The sequence below is a fragment of the Felis catus genome, chromosome A3 (genome assembly GCF_018350175.1).
Source record: "Felis catus isolate Fca126 chromosome A3, F.catus_Fca126_mat1.0, whole genome shotgun sequence".
NCBI lineage: Eukaryota > Metazoa > Chordata > Mammalia > Carnivora > Felidae > Felis > Felis catus.
This window is the reverse complement of record NC_058370.1, coordinates 90385565-90403378: the sequence shown is the minus strand read 5'-3', so window position 1 is coordinate 90403378 and position 17814 is coordinate 90385565. Positions and strand designations below refer to the sequence as shown.

The 17814-nt window shown below is 41.7% G+C and overlaps 1 protein-coding gene across 1 annotated transcript; it reads right to left on the bottom strand.

Annotated features, from left to right (window-relative positions):
- Positions 1-835: 835 nt before the first annotated feature.
- On the bottom strand, positions 836-13158 carry MTHFD2 (methylenetetrahydrofolate dehydrogenase (NADP+ dependent) 2, methenyltetrahydrofolate cyclohydrolase). Its single transcript, XM_003984134.5, has 8 exons — positions 13007-13158; positions 8181-8365; positions 6273-6395; positions 5209-5361; positions 4629-4736; positions 3678-3770; positions 3175-3300; positions 836-1950 (listed from the first exon to the last, which is right to left on the bottom strand). Exons 1-8 carry the CDS (start codon positions 13105-13107, stop codon positions 1787-1789), a joined length of 1053 nt encoding a protein of 350 aa, XP_003984183.1. The 5' UTR covers positions 13108-13158; the 3' UTR covers positions 836-1786.
- Between the last annotated feature and the right edge of the window lie 4656 nt (positions 13159-17814).

Sequence of the window (17814 nt, the reverse complement as noted above, 5' to 3'; positions counted from 1 at the left end):
GCTCAGTCGGTTGAGTGTCCGACTTCAGCAGCTCAGGTCATGATCTTGCAGTTTGTGACTTCAAGCCCTGCATCAGGCTCTGCTGTCAGCACAGAGCCCACTTCAGATCCTTTGTCCCCCCGACTCTCTCTCTCAGAAATGAATAAACATTTAAAAAAGAAGGCAGTTGGCAGAAGAACAAGGAGGGAATAAGTCAACTCAAGTAAGTAAGTAAGTAGACTTACTCCCTCCTTGTTCGTTCTCTATCTCAAGCTGCCTGGAACAGGAGCTATATCATCTGCCTGCTTGGAAGCCAAAATACCCAGTCCTGGTAGAGAAGAGGATACACAGGCACCTGTCCCAGACTCAAAATGCGCACAGCAAACACCTTCCAATCTGTCAAATCAAACACACACATTGAAAAAAATAAATGTATACAGAGGAAGGGGGCAGAGTGAAGGGGGGCAATGGCAAGCACATCAAAAAGGGCTGTGTAAATCCAACAATGTGTACATTGAGCTGCATGGTTTAGACAGCACCTAGAATAGGCCTAACCACTGACATGAATCTTACAGATTAAGCTCCTGGCTTGGCACAATCTGTTGGGATGTAAGACTAAAAGGACTAGACTTGTTTCTCCACCGTGCTTTGTATCAATTTAAGGCACAGGATTAGGTGTCACCGAATAAAAGAATATCTATGTCAGTTACATCCAATGAAAAAGATTAACTGTGATTAGGACACAACTAAAACTGTAGCAGGAAGATACGGTATTTTGGAAACTCATTCCACACCAGTCAGAAGTGTTTTATTAAAAAAAAAAATGGGGAAACACACACACACACACACACACACACACACAGAAAACCCTTTTAATCAGTCTGATTAAATTCAATATTAAGTTCTCAAAAACCCATCGGGGAAAGTCAACAGGTTACATCAAAGCAGGCAGCTGCTGACAAGTCTTTGGTGGAAAAGTAAGTTGCATACTTCTATAAGCTGCCCTAATGATTATCAAGCCCGAGTTTTGTTTTTCAAAAATAGTTTCAAGATACACCAAGGAAACATACAGACACCCTCAACAGTACAAAGATGTAACAATGAAGTTTAAGGATATAGGAAAAGCCAAATATGACAATACACACATATCTATAAAATAAGCCTTTCAATCCTAGAAAAAAATGGGAAACCTCATGAATGTAATGCACATAAAACGAGGACTAACAACACATGGAACCACCCTAAACATTTTCCCAACACTAAGCCATGAAATGACAGCTTAGGACACCATTAACATGTAGTTTTTACGTACATTATGTATGTAAATTAGAGTACTTTTTTTCTACTCAATTACCATTTCTTCCTTTTTACCTTTTCCCTAATTTTCTCTAGCAACATTTTTCCTTTGGTTTAGCCAGTTGAACTCAAAAGGTTTGGAACCTAAAGTGAGTATCAACTCTTATTGGAATAGCACTTGGGAAATGCAATCCTAGAAAAGGCAAATTTTAACTGAAGTGGCTTGACAAAGTTAAGCATCCGTTCTCACTGTGACAATGTCCTCCATGTTAATCACTAGGTTGATGGCTTCTCTTGGCTGGATCACACGACCCAGCATGATACTGGCATGCTCCGTGGTGAGGTACTGCAGAGTTCTGTGCACAAACTCCCAACCATTTAAGCTTTCAATAAATACAAAGCATCATTTTAAACCATTTCGGTAAAATAAATAAAAAATATTGCATTTCTGTTGGCCTGTTTTGCCTCTTGAACTGGCTTGGACTGTTGTTTGTGACAGAAGACACAACAGTTAATTAGTAGCAACTCCACGCTCCTTAGGCTTCAATACTTCTCGCTCTTCAAGCCTCAGCACCTTTTTTGCAGCAATAATGGTATTCTTCATTAGCATCGCCACTGTCATGGGACCAACACCCCCAGGGACTGGAGTGATGTAACCGGCTTTCTTTCTGACGCCTATATAGAAACAGGATAGGCACACTGCCTTAATTATAGCAAAGGAAATGTATGCATTTTAACATACCATGGAAGAAGCATTTAAAGAAAAAGCAAGAATATATGTAAGCACCTTCATAAACCTCAAACTCATTAAAAAAAAAAAAATCACATCTACATGACTCAGGGGTAAAGCTTTTTGAACATACTAATAAAATAACATTCACATAATAAGGAGTTGTTCAATGAATATTTATACATTTAAATAACCTATAATTTACTAGTCATACTTTTCCTCCATATTAAATCAATTTCAAAAGAAATAGCTGGATGGGTTAACTGTATGTGAAGTATAACTATAATAATTATTTTTATGTTATTAATATTAATATATTAACAATACCTACCTACAACAGTTTAATTTTATTCTATTTTATTTTTTTAATATTTATTTACTAGATTTCTTTAACTATATACTGTTTACCCAAAGCACCAAACAAAGTAATTTTCTGGAAAGTGAGAAGATTTTTTTTTTAACGCAATCTTAAAGCAAAAATACTTAAGCACTTAGCCTTGTGTCTGATTGCTTATTAGAGATGGAAAGCTAGAAACAGACTTATCAGCATAAAATTGAGATAAACATGATACCTTAAAAACTGAAAGGAGAAATCTACTAGTATACTTCAAAAGTCAGGAACGTGACTTTTTCCTGGACCATTTTTAACAGGTTCAGGTTTGTGATCTCCGCTTTCAATGTGAAAATGATAAATCTGTAACACCTTCTAGGAGACTGAATGGTGTCAGAAAGTCACTTCATTAAATTTTCAGACTTGTTAAGTCGTTTCAACTATGAAGTAACCCTAAAGAAAGAATGAACACCTTCCTGAAAAGCTTATAGCTGGTCCCCATAATCTTATGATATAAACATCCTAAAATGATTCTAGAATGACTACCATTTCTTAAAAGATTTCTCTTTAATTCATGTGGGATACATTTTAAATTACCAGGGTAACCTAAGTGGTTTTTTTTGTTGTTGTTGTTTTTAAAGTACTCTCTACCCCTATCATGGGACTCAAACTCAATGACCCCAAGATCAAGACTCGCATGCTCTACTAACTGAGCCAGCCAGGTGCCCCCAGAGTAATGTAAGTTTAAAAGTTAAAGAAAAAGTAAATGATCTGTCCTAAATGTCCATTAAAGGTAGTATTTACTGACTTTATATTTTAAGAAAATTATACCATATACCTTCAAAATCCACATCTCCAACCAACTTGGGTTTAGCAGTGATGGGATCTTGAATTCTATTTATTCCCACATCGATGACTGCTGCTCCCTCCTTGATCATATCTGCTGTGATCAGATTTGGAATGCCTGCAGAGACAGGAATGACAGGAATGGTCACTAGAACTGAAAGAAAGATTCCACCTGTCATAGTCTTATCTGATTTCAATTTTAAGGGACATGGAAGAACTAAAAAGCTTATTTCGTGAAAACCTGTGAAAACTGTTAACCAAGGAACGACTGAAACTTCACACAGTAAACAGAAATATTTGGGCCCATTTGAAGTAACATTACCCACCAAGTCTATAGTGAAAAGCCAAAAACCAACACCGCGCGTACAGTTCCCACCTCATCTTTGTGGGCAGCTCACAGGGTGATCCCTAAAGGAATGGGAATGGGGTAGCAGAGAGGCAGGCAAATCTAAGATTCTAAGGGCTGTCCTTCCATCCCCTCCCCGGTGTTCATACCTGCAGCAGAGACCACAATGTCTGCGAGAACTGTATGTTTCTTCAGTTGCTCTTTGGGAGTGTATCGATGAGATATTGTAACAGTGGCATCGCCTAGGAGTTAAAACATAGATGTCCTGATTTCTGAATCAAAGCTGAGACTGAATTAGGTCTTAATTAACCAACCCATTTTAGAAATTCACCATCTCTGAAAAAAATAATTGACTTAATTCATGTACCATATTTTCTGGCCAGCTCAGTATCATTTACTTTTCAGAAATTAATACCCAATTTCTTATAACTTTCATCCCCTCATCCTCTCTATCCTTTTGAATCATATATAATTAAATTTATTCCTTATCCCATTTAGCAGCCTTTCAAGAATTTTACTTTTCCTAAGCACAATGTCACTAGAATTACTCAAGGTTTAAAAAAATAAGCATGCTGAAACATATTTGGAAGTACATAGTTTTGCCATTATTTCTGATGTAATCATGTAAGATCATATGACAATCACGTGTGATAACTGATTTATGAGGCTTTTCAGACAAACTCACAGAACTTGACATAATGACACACTACAGCCTTTTCAAGTCAATCCTTTGCAATGGTCTCAGATTTTTTTTCTATCAAATGACATAGAATGGGATACTAACTTTGAACTGTTTCTTAGCCCCAACTATCCAAGCCATAAAGGAAAATGTGTAATTACCGTCAACCATGCTTACACTCAAAACTCAAATTTAATTCTGAGGCATATCCATTTCTGTAGTAGGTCCCTAATAAAGGCATTTAAAAGTCTCAGGTGACACGAGTTCAGCTTGTCCTACCAAGATCATTCCCCAAATATGCTAAATATCTGCTAACAAAATCACAATAAATACACATGCAAAGTTTAACAAACATTGGACAGCCTCTGAAGGTTTGCACAAAAGGGAGGAGGGAACACTCCTCAGAACCCCATTGCCTTACCTCCAGGGCGCTCGTGAGCCCCATCTGTGTGTAGTAGCATTGCAATGGGCATTCCAACGTTTTTTGACCTCCCAGCCACAACCACATTCTTCCCCAGGGTTGGAATGCCTATGAAGAAATATATATATTTGCATTAAAAAGAGTGCTAGACTATCTTAGAATGAGCACCAAAGAAAAAGGCAGACAGATAGCCTTGGACATAAACCAGTGATAATGAAGGGAGTTACTAAGCTTGTTGCCTCATCAGTCAATGGGGCCTATCACCTGCTACATAGAGTGAAGGCTAAAAAGAGAGAGAAAGCACCCTGTAAGCTACAAAATGTTATAGGAGTGTGCACTATCAACACAACCAAATCTTAAGTTTCCTTTATGGGGGCTTCTGGATTAAATAGCAACAAAGTTAAAGTAGGCAAACAGTCAAAACAGGCAACTGCAGAGAGGTAGGCTCTGGGGTCAGGACTAGAGGATGTGTGGCTGGAGTATCGGAGCATCCATTCTGCTTACTGTAGGACTTTTTATCATCTGTAAGTACTATTTTTATAATAGTTAACACAGACATACAACTATAGGATAGACCTACCAGTTCGCTTAATTATTTCCCAGACACCCCATGGGGTAGCTGGTAACATGGAATACTGGTCCAAACACATTCGCCCTACATTAATTACATGAAAGCCATCAACATCCTTGTCTGGAGAAACGGCATTGCAGATCTTTCTCTCATCCATGTGCTCTGAAAAAGAAGTCAGAGCAGTGGCCTTAAGTCACTGTTGTATAGTTACGACGGTCTGACTCCAACTTATCTGGTTTATCATGCAAACCAGTTCCCCTTCCACGACTTGCCTCTGATTTACTTGTTTGTCTGCACAGAAGGAACACACACCAGGCAAAGACAAATGCTAATATCAAAGCCAATATCCTCTTGTACAACTGCTTCCCTCCAATGCCATTTTGTATCAAGATCTCAATACCAGGGGTGCCTGCGTGGCTCAGTTGGTTAAGCGTCTGACTCTTGATCTTGGCTCAGGTCGTGATCTCATGGTTCATAAGTCCAAGCCCCACATCAGGCTCCACACTGACAGCATGGAGCCTGCTTGGGATTCTCTCTCTACCTCTCTCTCTGTCCTTCCCCCACCTGCTTTCTCTATTTCTCAAAATAAATTTTTTAAAAAAGACCTAAAAATAAATAAATAAATAAACAAACAAATAAATAAATAAATAGGGGTGCCTGGGTGGCTCAGTCGGTTAAGCATCCAACTTAAGCTCAGGGCAAGGTCTCACAGTTTGTGGGTTCAAGCCCTGCATCAGGCTCTGTGCTGACAGCTCAGAGCCTGGAACCTGTTTCAGATTCTGTGTCTCCCTCTCTCTCTGCCTCTCCCCTGCTCACACTCTATCTCTCTCTCAAAAATAAATAAGCATTAAAAAAAATTTTTTTAATCAAATAAATAAATAAATAAATAATCTCAATACTTAATTAAGGAGCAATTAGTATTCTGAGTAGGGCTGTGGATATCTAATAAAATATTCACTCCTTTGAATTTAACTCCCTTTAAGTCAAATCCACATGAGGGGCCAGGTATATAAAGTAACTAAGAATCCTCTACTCCTCAGAAATCATTCTAAGTGGTGGAGCCCAAAACTCACCTGGAAGAGGCAGTTGAACAAGGAGGCCATCTACATTATCATCATTATTTAGTTTATTGATTAAATTCAACAGTTCTTCCTCTGAAATTGAAGCTGGTTTCACAATTGTCTCACTGTTGATTCCTATAAGATTATTTCAAGGTTAAAAAAAAACATTGAGTCATTTAATGAGCAATGTTATGTTGCCTGCCATGGTATTCTAACCTAGAATGTTTTCATCACACTCAACCCTGGTAGCTAAAAAGCCTGAATCAGTTCCCAAGGCACCTAAAAAGGTACCTTCACAAATATACACACTACAGAATGTTGGCTTGACAATTCTACACCTTATTCTACGCTATCCTCATTAACTTCAATTTACAGACAGGGAGACTGAGAATCAGCAAAATTGAAACACAAGCCAGTTAGCAGTGAAGGCAATCCTTCCAGTTCCAAAGTCCATGTTCTTTCCACTGCACTGTGCTACCTCCCAGTGTCTTAAAAAGCCACAGCTTGCTATTTTCTAGAGGTTCTAAAGGTTTTTCAAAGAAAAGGGGAGCAAATGTCCACTGACTGATGAATAAAGAAGATGTGGTATAGGGACGCCTGGGTGGTCCGACTTTGGCTCAGGTCATGATCTCATGGCTCGTGAGTTCGAGCCCCACACCAGGCTCTGTGCTGACAGCTCAGCGCCTAGAGCCTGCTTCAGATTCTGTATCCATCTCTCTCTACCCCTCCCCTACTTGCACACTGTCTCTCTCTCTCTCTCTCTAATATAAATATACATTAAAAAATGTAAAGATGTGGTACATGTATCATGGAATATTACTTGGCCATCAAAAAGAATGAAATCTTGCCATTTGCAATGACATGGATGGAGCTAGAATGTATTATGCTAAGCGAAATAAATCAGAGAAAAACAAACCCCATATGATTTCACTCATATGTGGAATTTAAGAAACTAAAAAGATGAACATATGGGAAGGGGAACAAGGAGAGAGGGAAACAAATCACAAGAGACTCTTAACAAGAACAATCTGACGGTTGATGGAGGGAGGCGGGTGGGGGATAGGCTAGATGGGTGATGGGTATTAAGGAGGGCACTTGTGACGAGCACTGGGTAAGTATATAAGTGATGAATACTGAATTCTTCTCCTAAAACCAGTGTCACACTGTATGTTAACTAAATTTAAATTTAAAAAAAGAAATAAGTAAAACCAACAAAGAAAAGGGCAGGAAGCCTCAATCCTCAGTGGTAATGAACAGAGTGTACTAAAAGCTCATGGTCCACCCACATGTCGTTTCACAGCCTTTCAGAAGGGAAGGGCACCAGGGGCTCACACCACTGACCCACAGAGGAGCAGGGAGAGGCAGAACTGAGACCAGGAAGTCTGTGGTATAACAAGACCTAGAACACAAACCTCCCATCACCCATACCCTCGGCTTCTACATTCAAAACTCTAACCACCTCTAACCTGCATGATTTAATTGGCTTTGGACTCAATTGCTGGAGAAGCTGAAAGCTATTTCCTAGAAGTCAGAGTCACTTCCTTCAAGCCTAGGATGGTGTTCTAGGCCACATCACTGAGGTCTCCTCAACCAAATCAAACTCAAACATCTCAGCCAGACTTGCATTATTGCTCAAGGAAAGCAAATGTAGATTGTGTTTAGTGTCACTTGTCAATGTCACAGAATTTAGCTTACATTCCAGAAGGCACCAAGAATACCAACCATATTCCTTCCATCCTAGTCTATAAACCTCCCCAGCAGATAGGCTGGATTTCTTTATGACAACATTTTGGATACAGTTCAATCACATTAGCCTCCTCTGACTGTGTCTTCTAATCAGACAAAATAATGAATGACAATGAAGTTTGCCTCAGGGAAGCCACAGTTTAGCAGCAGTCAGAGTCTGAGAGTGACACATACCCACTTCTGCCGCTGCCCTGGTTTTGTTGAGGACGTAGGAGTGACTCGCAGGATTTTCACCAACCAGAACCACGCTCAGGTGTGGCCGCTTGTTGCCCGATGCCACCCATTCTTCCACCTCCTGCCGCACTTCCTGCTTGATCTGCTGTGCAAGTTTCCTTCCAGAAATGACAACAGCTTCATTTCTGTGGAAGGCAACAACAGTCACAAAACCAGAGAGCTTAAATTTTTGTGAGAAGTAAAGATCAAACTATAAAATAAATACATAAATAAAAATTATTAAATACCCCAAACTTAAAAAGTATATTAAAACACATGGTGCCTAATCTGAGGGACAATGGAAATCTGAAGGCCAGGTTCAAAGTGGTAAATCTGTGTCCAGCTACATGTTCAGGAAGATAAAGTTGACAGAAATAGTTATCATTATCACCCTGAAGCTCAGAGAGTGAAGTGACAGTGAGGACTTGGCAAGCTGGCTCTCAAATCCAGATCTGTCTGAATCCAGAGTCCAGGCTCTTCCTGCCACACCATTCTGCCTCCTGATCATTGACAAATTGATAGACCAAAAAAAGTTTTTCATTGCTTTATTTGACCCATCATCACTATGTGGTCAAACAGGGTTTCCTACGCACTTATATACCGTTTGTAGTTTGTGTTTTGCCCATGTTATTCGCATCCAGTCATATGTTCAAACCATTTCCCAGTTAAGTCAATTAGCTTTTAATTTCTATGATGCTTTCAAATATATAAATTATGTTATGCAATTAAACCAATAAACAACATTCTGGACAGGTCAAACCTCAAAATAACAACTGCTGCCCCCAGCCCCTCCTGGAGAAGACTTTCCTAGTAAGAATAGGGGTGGGAGGAGACTAGCAGAGGTTCCATCTCATGGGTGGCGGTGTGCTCTACCCCGGAACCCCATGGCCCTTCCACAGCTGACCGACTAGCAGTGAGTATCTGACATCAAGGACGACAATTTCTAGGCAGGCCAGTGGTCCAGTTGGTACAAAAGCTCAGTAAAGTGGAAGCAGTGGTAGTTAACCTAGACTGGTAAGAGCTTCTCCCCAAACCACATTCACACACTAGAACCACAGGGGACCTGTTGGTGGGAGGCCCCGAAGAAAGACAGAAAAAAGCAAAGAGAGAAAACAGCAGTTACACTCATGGTAGACAGAGCAAGAGATGCAGAAACTGCTACTGGGGGTGAGGCAATGAGAAAACTCAGGGTCCAAAAGAACCTCCAGTTCCCCAAATCATGTTCAGATCTCTGAAAGGCCATCTCTTCCCGATAAGAACTGTTTATGCAGCTCTTCCTGGGTTCCAATGTGGAAGATTCCTGGTTTTCTTAGCATCTGCTCCCTAAGCATAAAGGTCTCAGTGTAAACAAGTCGTCCCCTTTAGATTTGTCCTCAGTATCATGAAGAATGCTCCAACCTCAAGGCCGAGATACACAACTATTTGAAATACTGAAACAATTTCCCCTTACAGCACATATTTAATTGTCAGGGATAATAACATCAAGGTACTAGTTATCTTGTAGGTCAGATATGATTCATTCCTTTTTTTCTTTTTAAAGATTTTATTTTTAAGTAATGTCTTAAAAAGGGGCTCGAACTTACAACCTCAAGATCAAGAGTTACTTGCTCTATACGTGCCCCAGAAATGATTAATTCTTAAGACCACTGTTAACTAGGGGTGTCTGGCTGGCATGTGACTCTTGTTCTCAGGGTGGTGAGTTACAACACATACATACATACATACATACATACATACATACATACATACATAAATGCCACTGTTAACTACAATGGAATTTTAAAGCTCCAACAGTCTTTAAGCCATCCATGCTTCCTTTCCATTTGTATTAAGATTAAATACCTGCTTTAAACCAGATGAAAATGTCTTAGATGTACAGCAGTAATTTTACATTTAAACCTAATATTAATTTGTACTTGTATCTTGGGAGGTATTAAAAAGATATAATTTTAGAGTAAACGAAGTACTTTTACCCACATTTTATGTAATGATACTAGCATAGCACAAAGTATATAATAGTACTTCATTATACCCATGGTATATTAAGGAATTGAAAACATGTTCACATTTGCAAATCTATTTCAGAATTACATCTGAAGGGGACTTAATTCAAAGGGCTTTGAACACAAACACCTCTGGCAACATTCCTGGGGAATAGCCCCAGTCCAGAAATGCATTTCCCAACCCTGGAGAAATTGGTTAGAGTTACACACACACACACACAAGCACACACACAGATCCTTAATATATAATAGATACATTTATCTACTTATACACTCATAAGGATATGTGTGTAAACGTATATACACATGTATAAATATTCAGAAAGTCTTAAACTACCCTTCCTTAAAAGGTTCCTTTTGAAAGCAATGAACTTAGAGAAAATGATAGCAGCACACTGGGGCTAAGAATGATATACTCAAATTAAGGACACAGGGTTCTGAGAGAACCCAGTGTTCCAAGTCCCAAAGGCAGGTTCTGGATGTTATGCCAATTAGCTTTTTAAAAACTGTCAAAGAGTAACAAGAACCAAAAACAAAGCCACAACACAATGAGTATCTTCTGTAACAGAACCTGTTTTAGCCTTCCTCTGCATATACAGCTCTGCAGAATGTGAAACACAGTCCTGCCAGTGAGTCATTACCTAATTTCCCATCATCTCTTTTGCCAAAGGGCAGATAAAATAACTGCTACCCCAAAAGAAACAGAGGCTCAACTTAGTCCCACAGGGAATCCAAAATGTATTAACTATATTAACTAACACTTATTTAAGAAATAAATGCTTTCACAGATGTGTTTAGAAAATCTTCCATTAAAATTATGAATGAATAAAAAATAAAATAGTGAATGAACAGACTAGAAAAAAGTCACAAGGACTGTTCAAATAAAATTCAAAACTAAAAGCCAACTCAGTAGTATCTTTACTCTCCTAATTCAATAGCTTTACAGCACTGTAATTTTCCGTAAAAAAATTTTCAGGTGCACTTTATGATTCCTGATCAGGTTATTCTAGAAAGACTTCAGTTATCTACTAATTAATGGAACCAGTAATGAGTAAAGAAAGCTACAAAGGGGGACGGAACTAACATCTATTAAATACTAGATATTTTGCTAAGAATTTTACATACATTACTCTCAGTTACCTTGGGGTTATTATACTAACACTGGTATATAGAAGGGGAAACTGAGGACAGTAGAAACAAGATTCAAACACACTCAAACCTCTGCCTCCAAAGTCCATTTTTCCCTATGCCCCACTGTGTCCTTAACTATAGTACTATCTCTGCAACCATGAGTTTATGCTCCTGAAACTCTCTGCCAACCCCCTCTTTGCCAAAAAAGAAATACACACAGACTCATAAATCATTGTTTTACATTTACTAGCCAGCAGTGATCAAAGCAATACCAGGAAACCATAAACACCAAACACAGTATTGCCTTCAGAGATGTGGAGCCTACTTGTTCATTCAGAAAGGCAAGTCAAAGGAGGGCATTTGTTACTGGAGAGTGAACAAACTGGTCCAGTTTTCTAGGTGATGAATTGAGGATCCTTACAAATCTCTTCAGTCATGAAAGCCACAGGCACACATGGCCAGAACTCAGGAAGGGGACAAGAGGGAGGTGAACAGACAGTAATGAGAGATGGGACTGGAAAGGCAGGTCAGGGTAAGACCAAGAGAAGTCTTGAGTGTCCTGGGTCTTCTTTCAAAAACGTATTAATCCGCATTCTGTGTTACAACAGCACCTTGGCAATGCCTCTAAAAACATTTTTACACTGACTGGAAATTACACATGTGTTCTGCCCCTTGAATTCCATTAAGGAAAGAAGACTTGATCACCCCTGAATTCACACAGCTTAGCGCAATGCCTGCATGAAAGAAAGAGCTGCTGGTACAAGGCTTAGATCGCCGGCAATGCAAAGGCTCTAAAGGTGGGCGTGAGAGTGCGCAGGTTTAGGGTGACAAATCACAGGCCCCCTGAAGACCCTTCAACCTAGGTTTAAGAATGGGAGTTTGAGGTCCCGAAAGATCAGGAAAAAACCTATTACCTCCCTAAGAAAACGCAAACAGCTCTTTCTCTCCTTTTCTTGGGTATTTAACCCTTCAGTTTACTCAGCCTGGCAGACCAACTCCGGGTGGACTGCATCAAAGCCCTGGTGAACACAGCACATGTATTCTCCTGGGAGGGGAAAGAGGCAGCCAGAAGAGCAGCCCGAGCCACATCCACCTCCCGAAGGAGGAGGGAGGTGCGGGTACCCGGCGAGCAAGCCGGCTCCGGGATTTCATCAGACTGCACCAACCCCCTCCGCCGCTAGGGTCCGGACTCTCACTGAAGGCTGCTCATTCAGAGCCCTTCCCGGCGCTCGCCAAAGCGTACCCTCTGCTTTCCGCAAGCGGCTCGGCATCACAGCCAAGGGCGGCCGGCAGGTTCTGGCCAGTGACCTCAGTACAGTCCTGCGTTAATCGGGGCGCCCCAGAGCCCGCCTGCCCCTTCGCTCCGCACCGTGGGCCCCGTCCTGCGGACGGACTGACCCCAAGAGAGGGCGACGCCCCGGGGCTGCGGGAGACCTGCTTCCTCTAAAAGGCCGGTTCCGGGTATCAGCCCATCCCACGGAACGATGGCCCAGATCCCAGCCGGGGGCCGCGCGCGACTGCCACGTCGTCCCGCCACCGCCCGGGACGGAGATGCTCAGCAGAACGTCCCCCAGCGCCCCTCCGGAGCCCGGCCGGCCCCCCGCCCTCGGTTCCCTCAGCTTTCGGCGCTGACCTGGCTCCCGATCCTCTTACCGAGCTACCGAGAGGTGGAAGGGGCGATGACGGAGGTGGCAGCTCTGCGCGGGCCGGAGCAGCCGGATGGCCAACGTGGACACGAGGGAAGGAGCAGCCATCACCCGCGCCGGTGTCCGCGCCAGGAGAGAAGCGCGCGCGCGGGCAGCGCAATTATACCGCGGCCGCGTGGCAGGCCCCGCCTCCCGCCCGCACCGGTTGGTCCCTTCCCAGTAAAGTCCTGCTTACGATTGGAGCAAGAAGAGCTAGGAGCAAGGCCCTGAAAGGCTCGGAAGCTTCGATAGCCTGCAGAGATTGGCTGAGGAAGGCAAGCCCCTGCCAAACACTGCTAGTGTCACGGAAGCCCGGCTAACGCGAACAAGAGTTTGTTCATTCATTGCTTGAACAATTATCTGGGCGCCTACTGTGTGCCAGGCACCGTAAAGAGTGGATAGGAAGATAGACAGAATACCAACTAATAAATGCAGAAGAATGATAGAAAGAAACTATTTGACAAAATCATAGTAAAAACGGATCACCGATAGATGTCAAAACAACTGGGTGAAACTGGATTAGGAACGAGGTAGGTACTTACTGGGGTGCCAGATCTTGCAAGTAAAAATACAAGACACTCAATTAAATTTGAATTTCAGATAAATAATTTAGGAAGAGGGATATACTTATACTAAGATAGTATTCGATGGTCATCTGCAATTAAAATTAAATTGGGCTTCCTGTATTTTATCTGGCCACCCTTTTTGCATAATCTTAAAGTATCTCTCCCACAAAATACTTATTAATAGCAAAGGGGGAAAATAGTAAATTTACAATATGGAAACCTGACAGTCATGACCTTAATTAAGTGATCAAAGTTAAGACCATCAGTAGTGGGACAAACACACATGGTGCACTGAGGAGGATGCATCACCTAATAATCTTAAGTCTGAAAATTGAATGAAATGGTTTTTCTAAGCCATTAAGTCCCCTGAAAACTGTTACAGATTTTTTCATTTACACACCAAGAGGAGAGAACACAGACCTGGAATATTAAAACAAACAGTCCAGGAAAAAGCCACATTCCTAAAATTTTGGAATTCACTAGAGGACATTAATCTAATCACAAGGAAATCCCAGATCGAGAGACATTCACGAGAAAAGCAGCCTGTACTCTTTGAAAAATATCAAAGTCATGAAAAACAAAGAATGAGGACCTGTTCTAGATTAGAGAAGTCTAGACATGACAATTAAACATAATGTGTGATTAAGAACAAAAAAAAATGGTTTTCTTTCTCTTTGTTTCATTTTTCTTTTTTCTTTCTCCTTGCTGTAAAGGATATTACAGGGAAACTGGCAAAATATTAATAAACTTTGTAGGTCAGCTAATAGCATGGTATCAGTGTAATTTCCTGATTTAACTAATCATATAGTGGTTGCATAAGAGAATGTACTTGCCTTTAGAAATAAAGGGGCATTATGTCTTCAACTTTCAAATGGTTCAGTATATATATATATATATATATATATATATATATATACACATATACAGTTGACCTTTGAATAACAGGGCGGTTAGGGATGCACACTCCACATAGTCGAAAACCCACATATAACTTTTGATTCCACAGAAATTTAACTACTAATAGCCTACTGGTTTTTTAATGTTTGTTTATTTATTTATTATATTTATTTATTTTTCAGAGACAGAGTGAGACAAAGTGAGAATGGGGGAGGGGCAGAGAGAGAGGGAGACACAGGATCCGAAGCAGGCTCCAGGCTCCAAGCTGTCAGCACAGAGCCCAATGCGGGGCTTGAACCCACAAACCATGAGATCATGACCTGAGCCGAAGTCGGATGCTCAAATGACTGAGCCACCAAGGCGCCCCTATTTATTTATTTTTAAATTTAATGTTTATTTATTTTTGAGAGAGAGAGAGGCAGAGCATGAGCAGGGAAGGGATAGAGAGAGAGGGAGACATAGAATCTGAAGCAGACTCCAGGCTCTGTACTTTCAGCACAGAGCCCTACACGGGGCTCAAACTTACAAATTGCGATGTCATGACCTGAGCTGAAGTTGGACGCTTAACTGACTGAGCCACTCAGGCCCCTAATATTTATTTATTTTTGAGAGAGAGAGAGAGAGAGAGAGACAGAATGTGCAGGGGGGAGGGGCAGAGAGAGAGAGAGGGAGACACAGCATCCGAAGCAGGCTCCAGGCTCCAAGCTGTCAGCACAGAGCCTGATACGGGGCTCGAACTCATGAACCGTGAGGTCATGACCTGAGCCGAAGTCGGATGCTCAACCAACTGAGCCACCCAGGTGTCCCTAGGGTTACCTGTTTAAATATTTGTTTGTTAGGGGTGTCATAACAGAATATCACAGACTGGGCAGCTTAAACAACAGAAATTTATTTTCTCCCAGTTCTAGAGGCTGGAAGTCCACGATCAAGGTGTTGGCAGGGTTGGTTGGTTTGTTTTCTCTTGAGGCTTCTCTCCTTGACTTGCAACTGGCTGCTTCTCGCTGTAATCACATGACCTTTTCCCTATGGCAGTACACCTGTGGTATCTCTCTGTGTACGTCTTAATCTCCTCTTCTTATAAGAACACCAGTCAGATTGGATTTGGAGTCACCCTAACCACCTCTTTTTAACTTCGTTGTTTTAAAGGCTCTATTTCCAAATACAGTCAGACTCTAAGGTACTGGGGATTAGGGTTTTAACATATGAATTTGGGGGAGGGCACAATTCAGTCCCTACCAATGGATATGCATAAAGACAAACTGATAAAGCATGTGGCAAATGTAACATATTAACAACTGGGAAATGGGTGAAGAGCATACAAGCATTATCTGAACTTTTCCTGCAACCTTTTTGTGTGTCTAAAATTATTCCAGAATTAAAAAAAAGAAAAAGACCAGTAAGATTTCACACTCTCATGGTGCTTGGGGGTAAGGTAGACGTACAGTGAACAAGAAAAGAAGTAAGAAAAAAAAGTATGTGGTACCGAGAACACTCTAGACAGCAGATATGAACTGCCGTATGGGTCAGAGGACTCGCAGAACCTGTGCCCAGTCAGCTACAGTGAAGAGGCCCTTCCAGTCACCTGGATCTTACAGTGGTGGCTGTGAAGAGGGAAAGCAAACAGACATGCCCAGATGTGTGGACACCTAACCCTCTGAACAGATTTTGAAAATTCTCTTTTCCCCAACTGTGAACTCTCAAGAGTGAAACCATGAGAACATTATTATAATGTTTTTAATGTTTATTTATTTTTGAGAGAGGGAGAGAAAGCACGAGCAGGGAGGGGCAGAGAGAGAGGGAGACAGAGGATCCGAAACGGGCTCTGCACTGCCAGCACAGAGCCCAGTGTGGGGTTGGAACTCACGAAAAGCGAGATCGTGACCTGAGCCGAAGGGGGACACTCAACCGAGTGAGCCACCAGGTGCCCCCATAATATTTTTAATATATTCAACACAAGGATTTACTTCTATGCTCCCCCATATTGAAATATCATTTATTTAACAAAAATACTTTACGCTTTGATTTTTAGTCCAAATCCTGTGGGGTGATGGTTCTCAAGCCCTTCTATAGTCAGGCTCACCTAGCCTTTCTGCTCTCCTCTTCCTTTGCTCTGCCCTCCACTCGGTACTTCACTTCTACCTGGTGTTTGGTTGGCCTCCTCTCTCTGCTCCCAAGAACCACTGCTGTTCATCCCTCAAGGCTGCACCCCCAGTCTGCCTGACTTAAAAGCTTTGTCTGTGTCTTTGTCTTCACTTTTTTTTGAGAGAGAGAGTGAGAGTGTGTGAGCAAGGGAGGGGCAGAAGGAGAGGGATAGAGAGATTTTTCTTTCTTTCTTTTTTTTTTAGAGACAGCACAGGTGCGTGGGCGAGGGGCGGGGGCAGGGCCAGAGGGAGAGAGAGGATCCCAAGCTGACTCTGCACTGACTCGGGGCTTGATCTCATGACCCTGGGATCATGACCTAAGCCCAAATCGGATGCTCTACCCACATAGTCACCCTGGCATGTCTGGTCTTCACTTTGAGTGGCCCCAAATGTTTCACCGACACATAAGGAAGAATCGGGACCACACACAGGCAAAATTAAAATTTTTTTAAAGTTTATTTTATTTTGAGAGAGAGAGAGAGAGAGAGAGTGGGGGAGGAGCAGAGAGAGAGGGAGAGGAGAGAATCCCAAGCAGGTTCCACACTGTCAGCACAAGAGCCCAGTGCAGGGCTCAAACCCATGGACCATGAGATCATGACCTGAGGCTGAAACCAAGAGTCGGACGCTTAACTGACTGAACCACCCAGGTGCCCCAACAAATCTTTGCTCCAACACAACTTGGACTGGCAGTATGAACTGCCCTCTCCTCTGGACTGTCACAGCATATAGGACTATCTTCTTTCAGCCCTCAGAATGACATCTTGAGATTATTTTGCACCTGTCTATCTCCTCCAATACAGTGTGGCCTTATTTATAAGAGAATTCATATCTCATGACTCATCTCATTCATGCAAGCACAAAGCATAGGAATGACCAAACATCTATTAATAATCATTCTAGTCATAGCTAACCTTTACCGAACACTGACTATGTGTCAGGCACTGTTTTAAGCATTTTGTGTATATCATCCTATGTAATTCTCACATTTACCCCATGAAGTAAGTGCTATTACTATCTCCATCATACAGATAGAGGAAATGAGACACAGGAGGTTTAAGGAATGTGTCCAAGGTCACAGAGCTAGTAAGGGAAGGGGCAGGGGCTGAACAGCCTGGCTCTAGAGCCCCTGCTCTAATATCACCTACCACTTATTGAGCATTTGTTCTGTGCCA

What these genes read in the sequence shown, in the direction of transcription:
- MTHFD2 (XM_003984134.5), bottom strand. Translation starts at nt 13,107, where the DNA reads ATGGCTGCTCCTTCCCTCGTGTCCACGTTGGCCATCCGGCTGCTCCGG. An exon ending in GGAAATAATTAAGCGAACTG is followed by an intron (nt 4,737 to 5,208) that starts GTAGGTCTATCC and finishes ATTTCTTCATAG; the next exon opens with GCATTCCAACCCTGGGGAAG. An exon ending in GGCTCACGAGCGCCCTGGAG is followed by an intron (nt 3,771 to 4,628) that starts GTAAGGCAATGG and finishes TTTAACTCCTAG; the next exon opens with GCGATGCCACTGTTACAATA.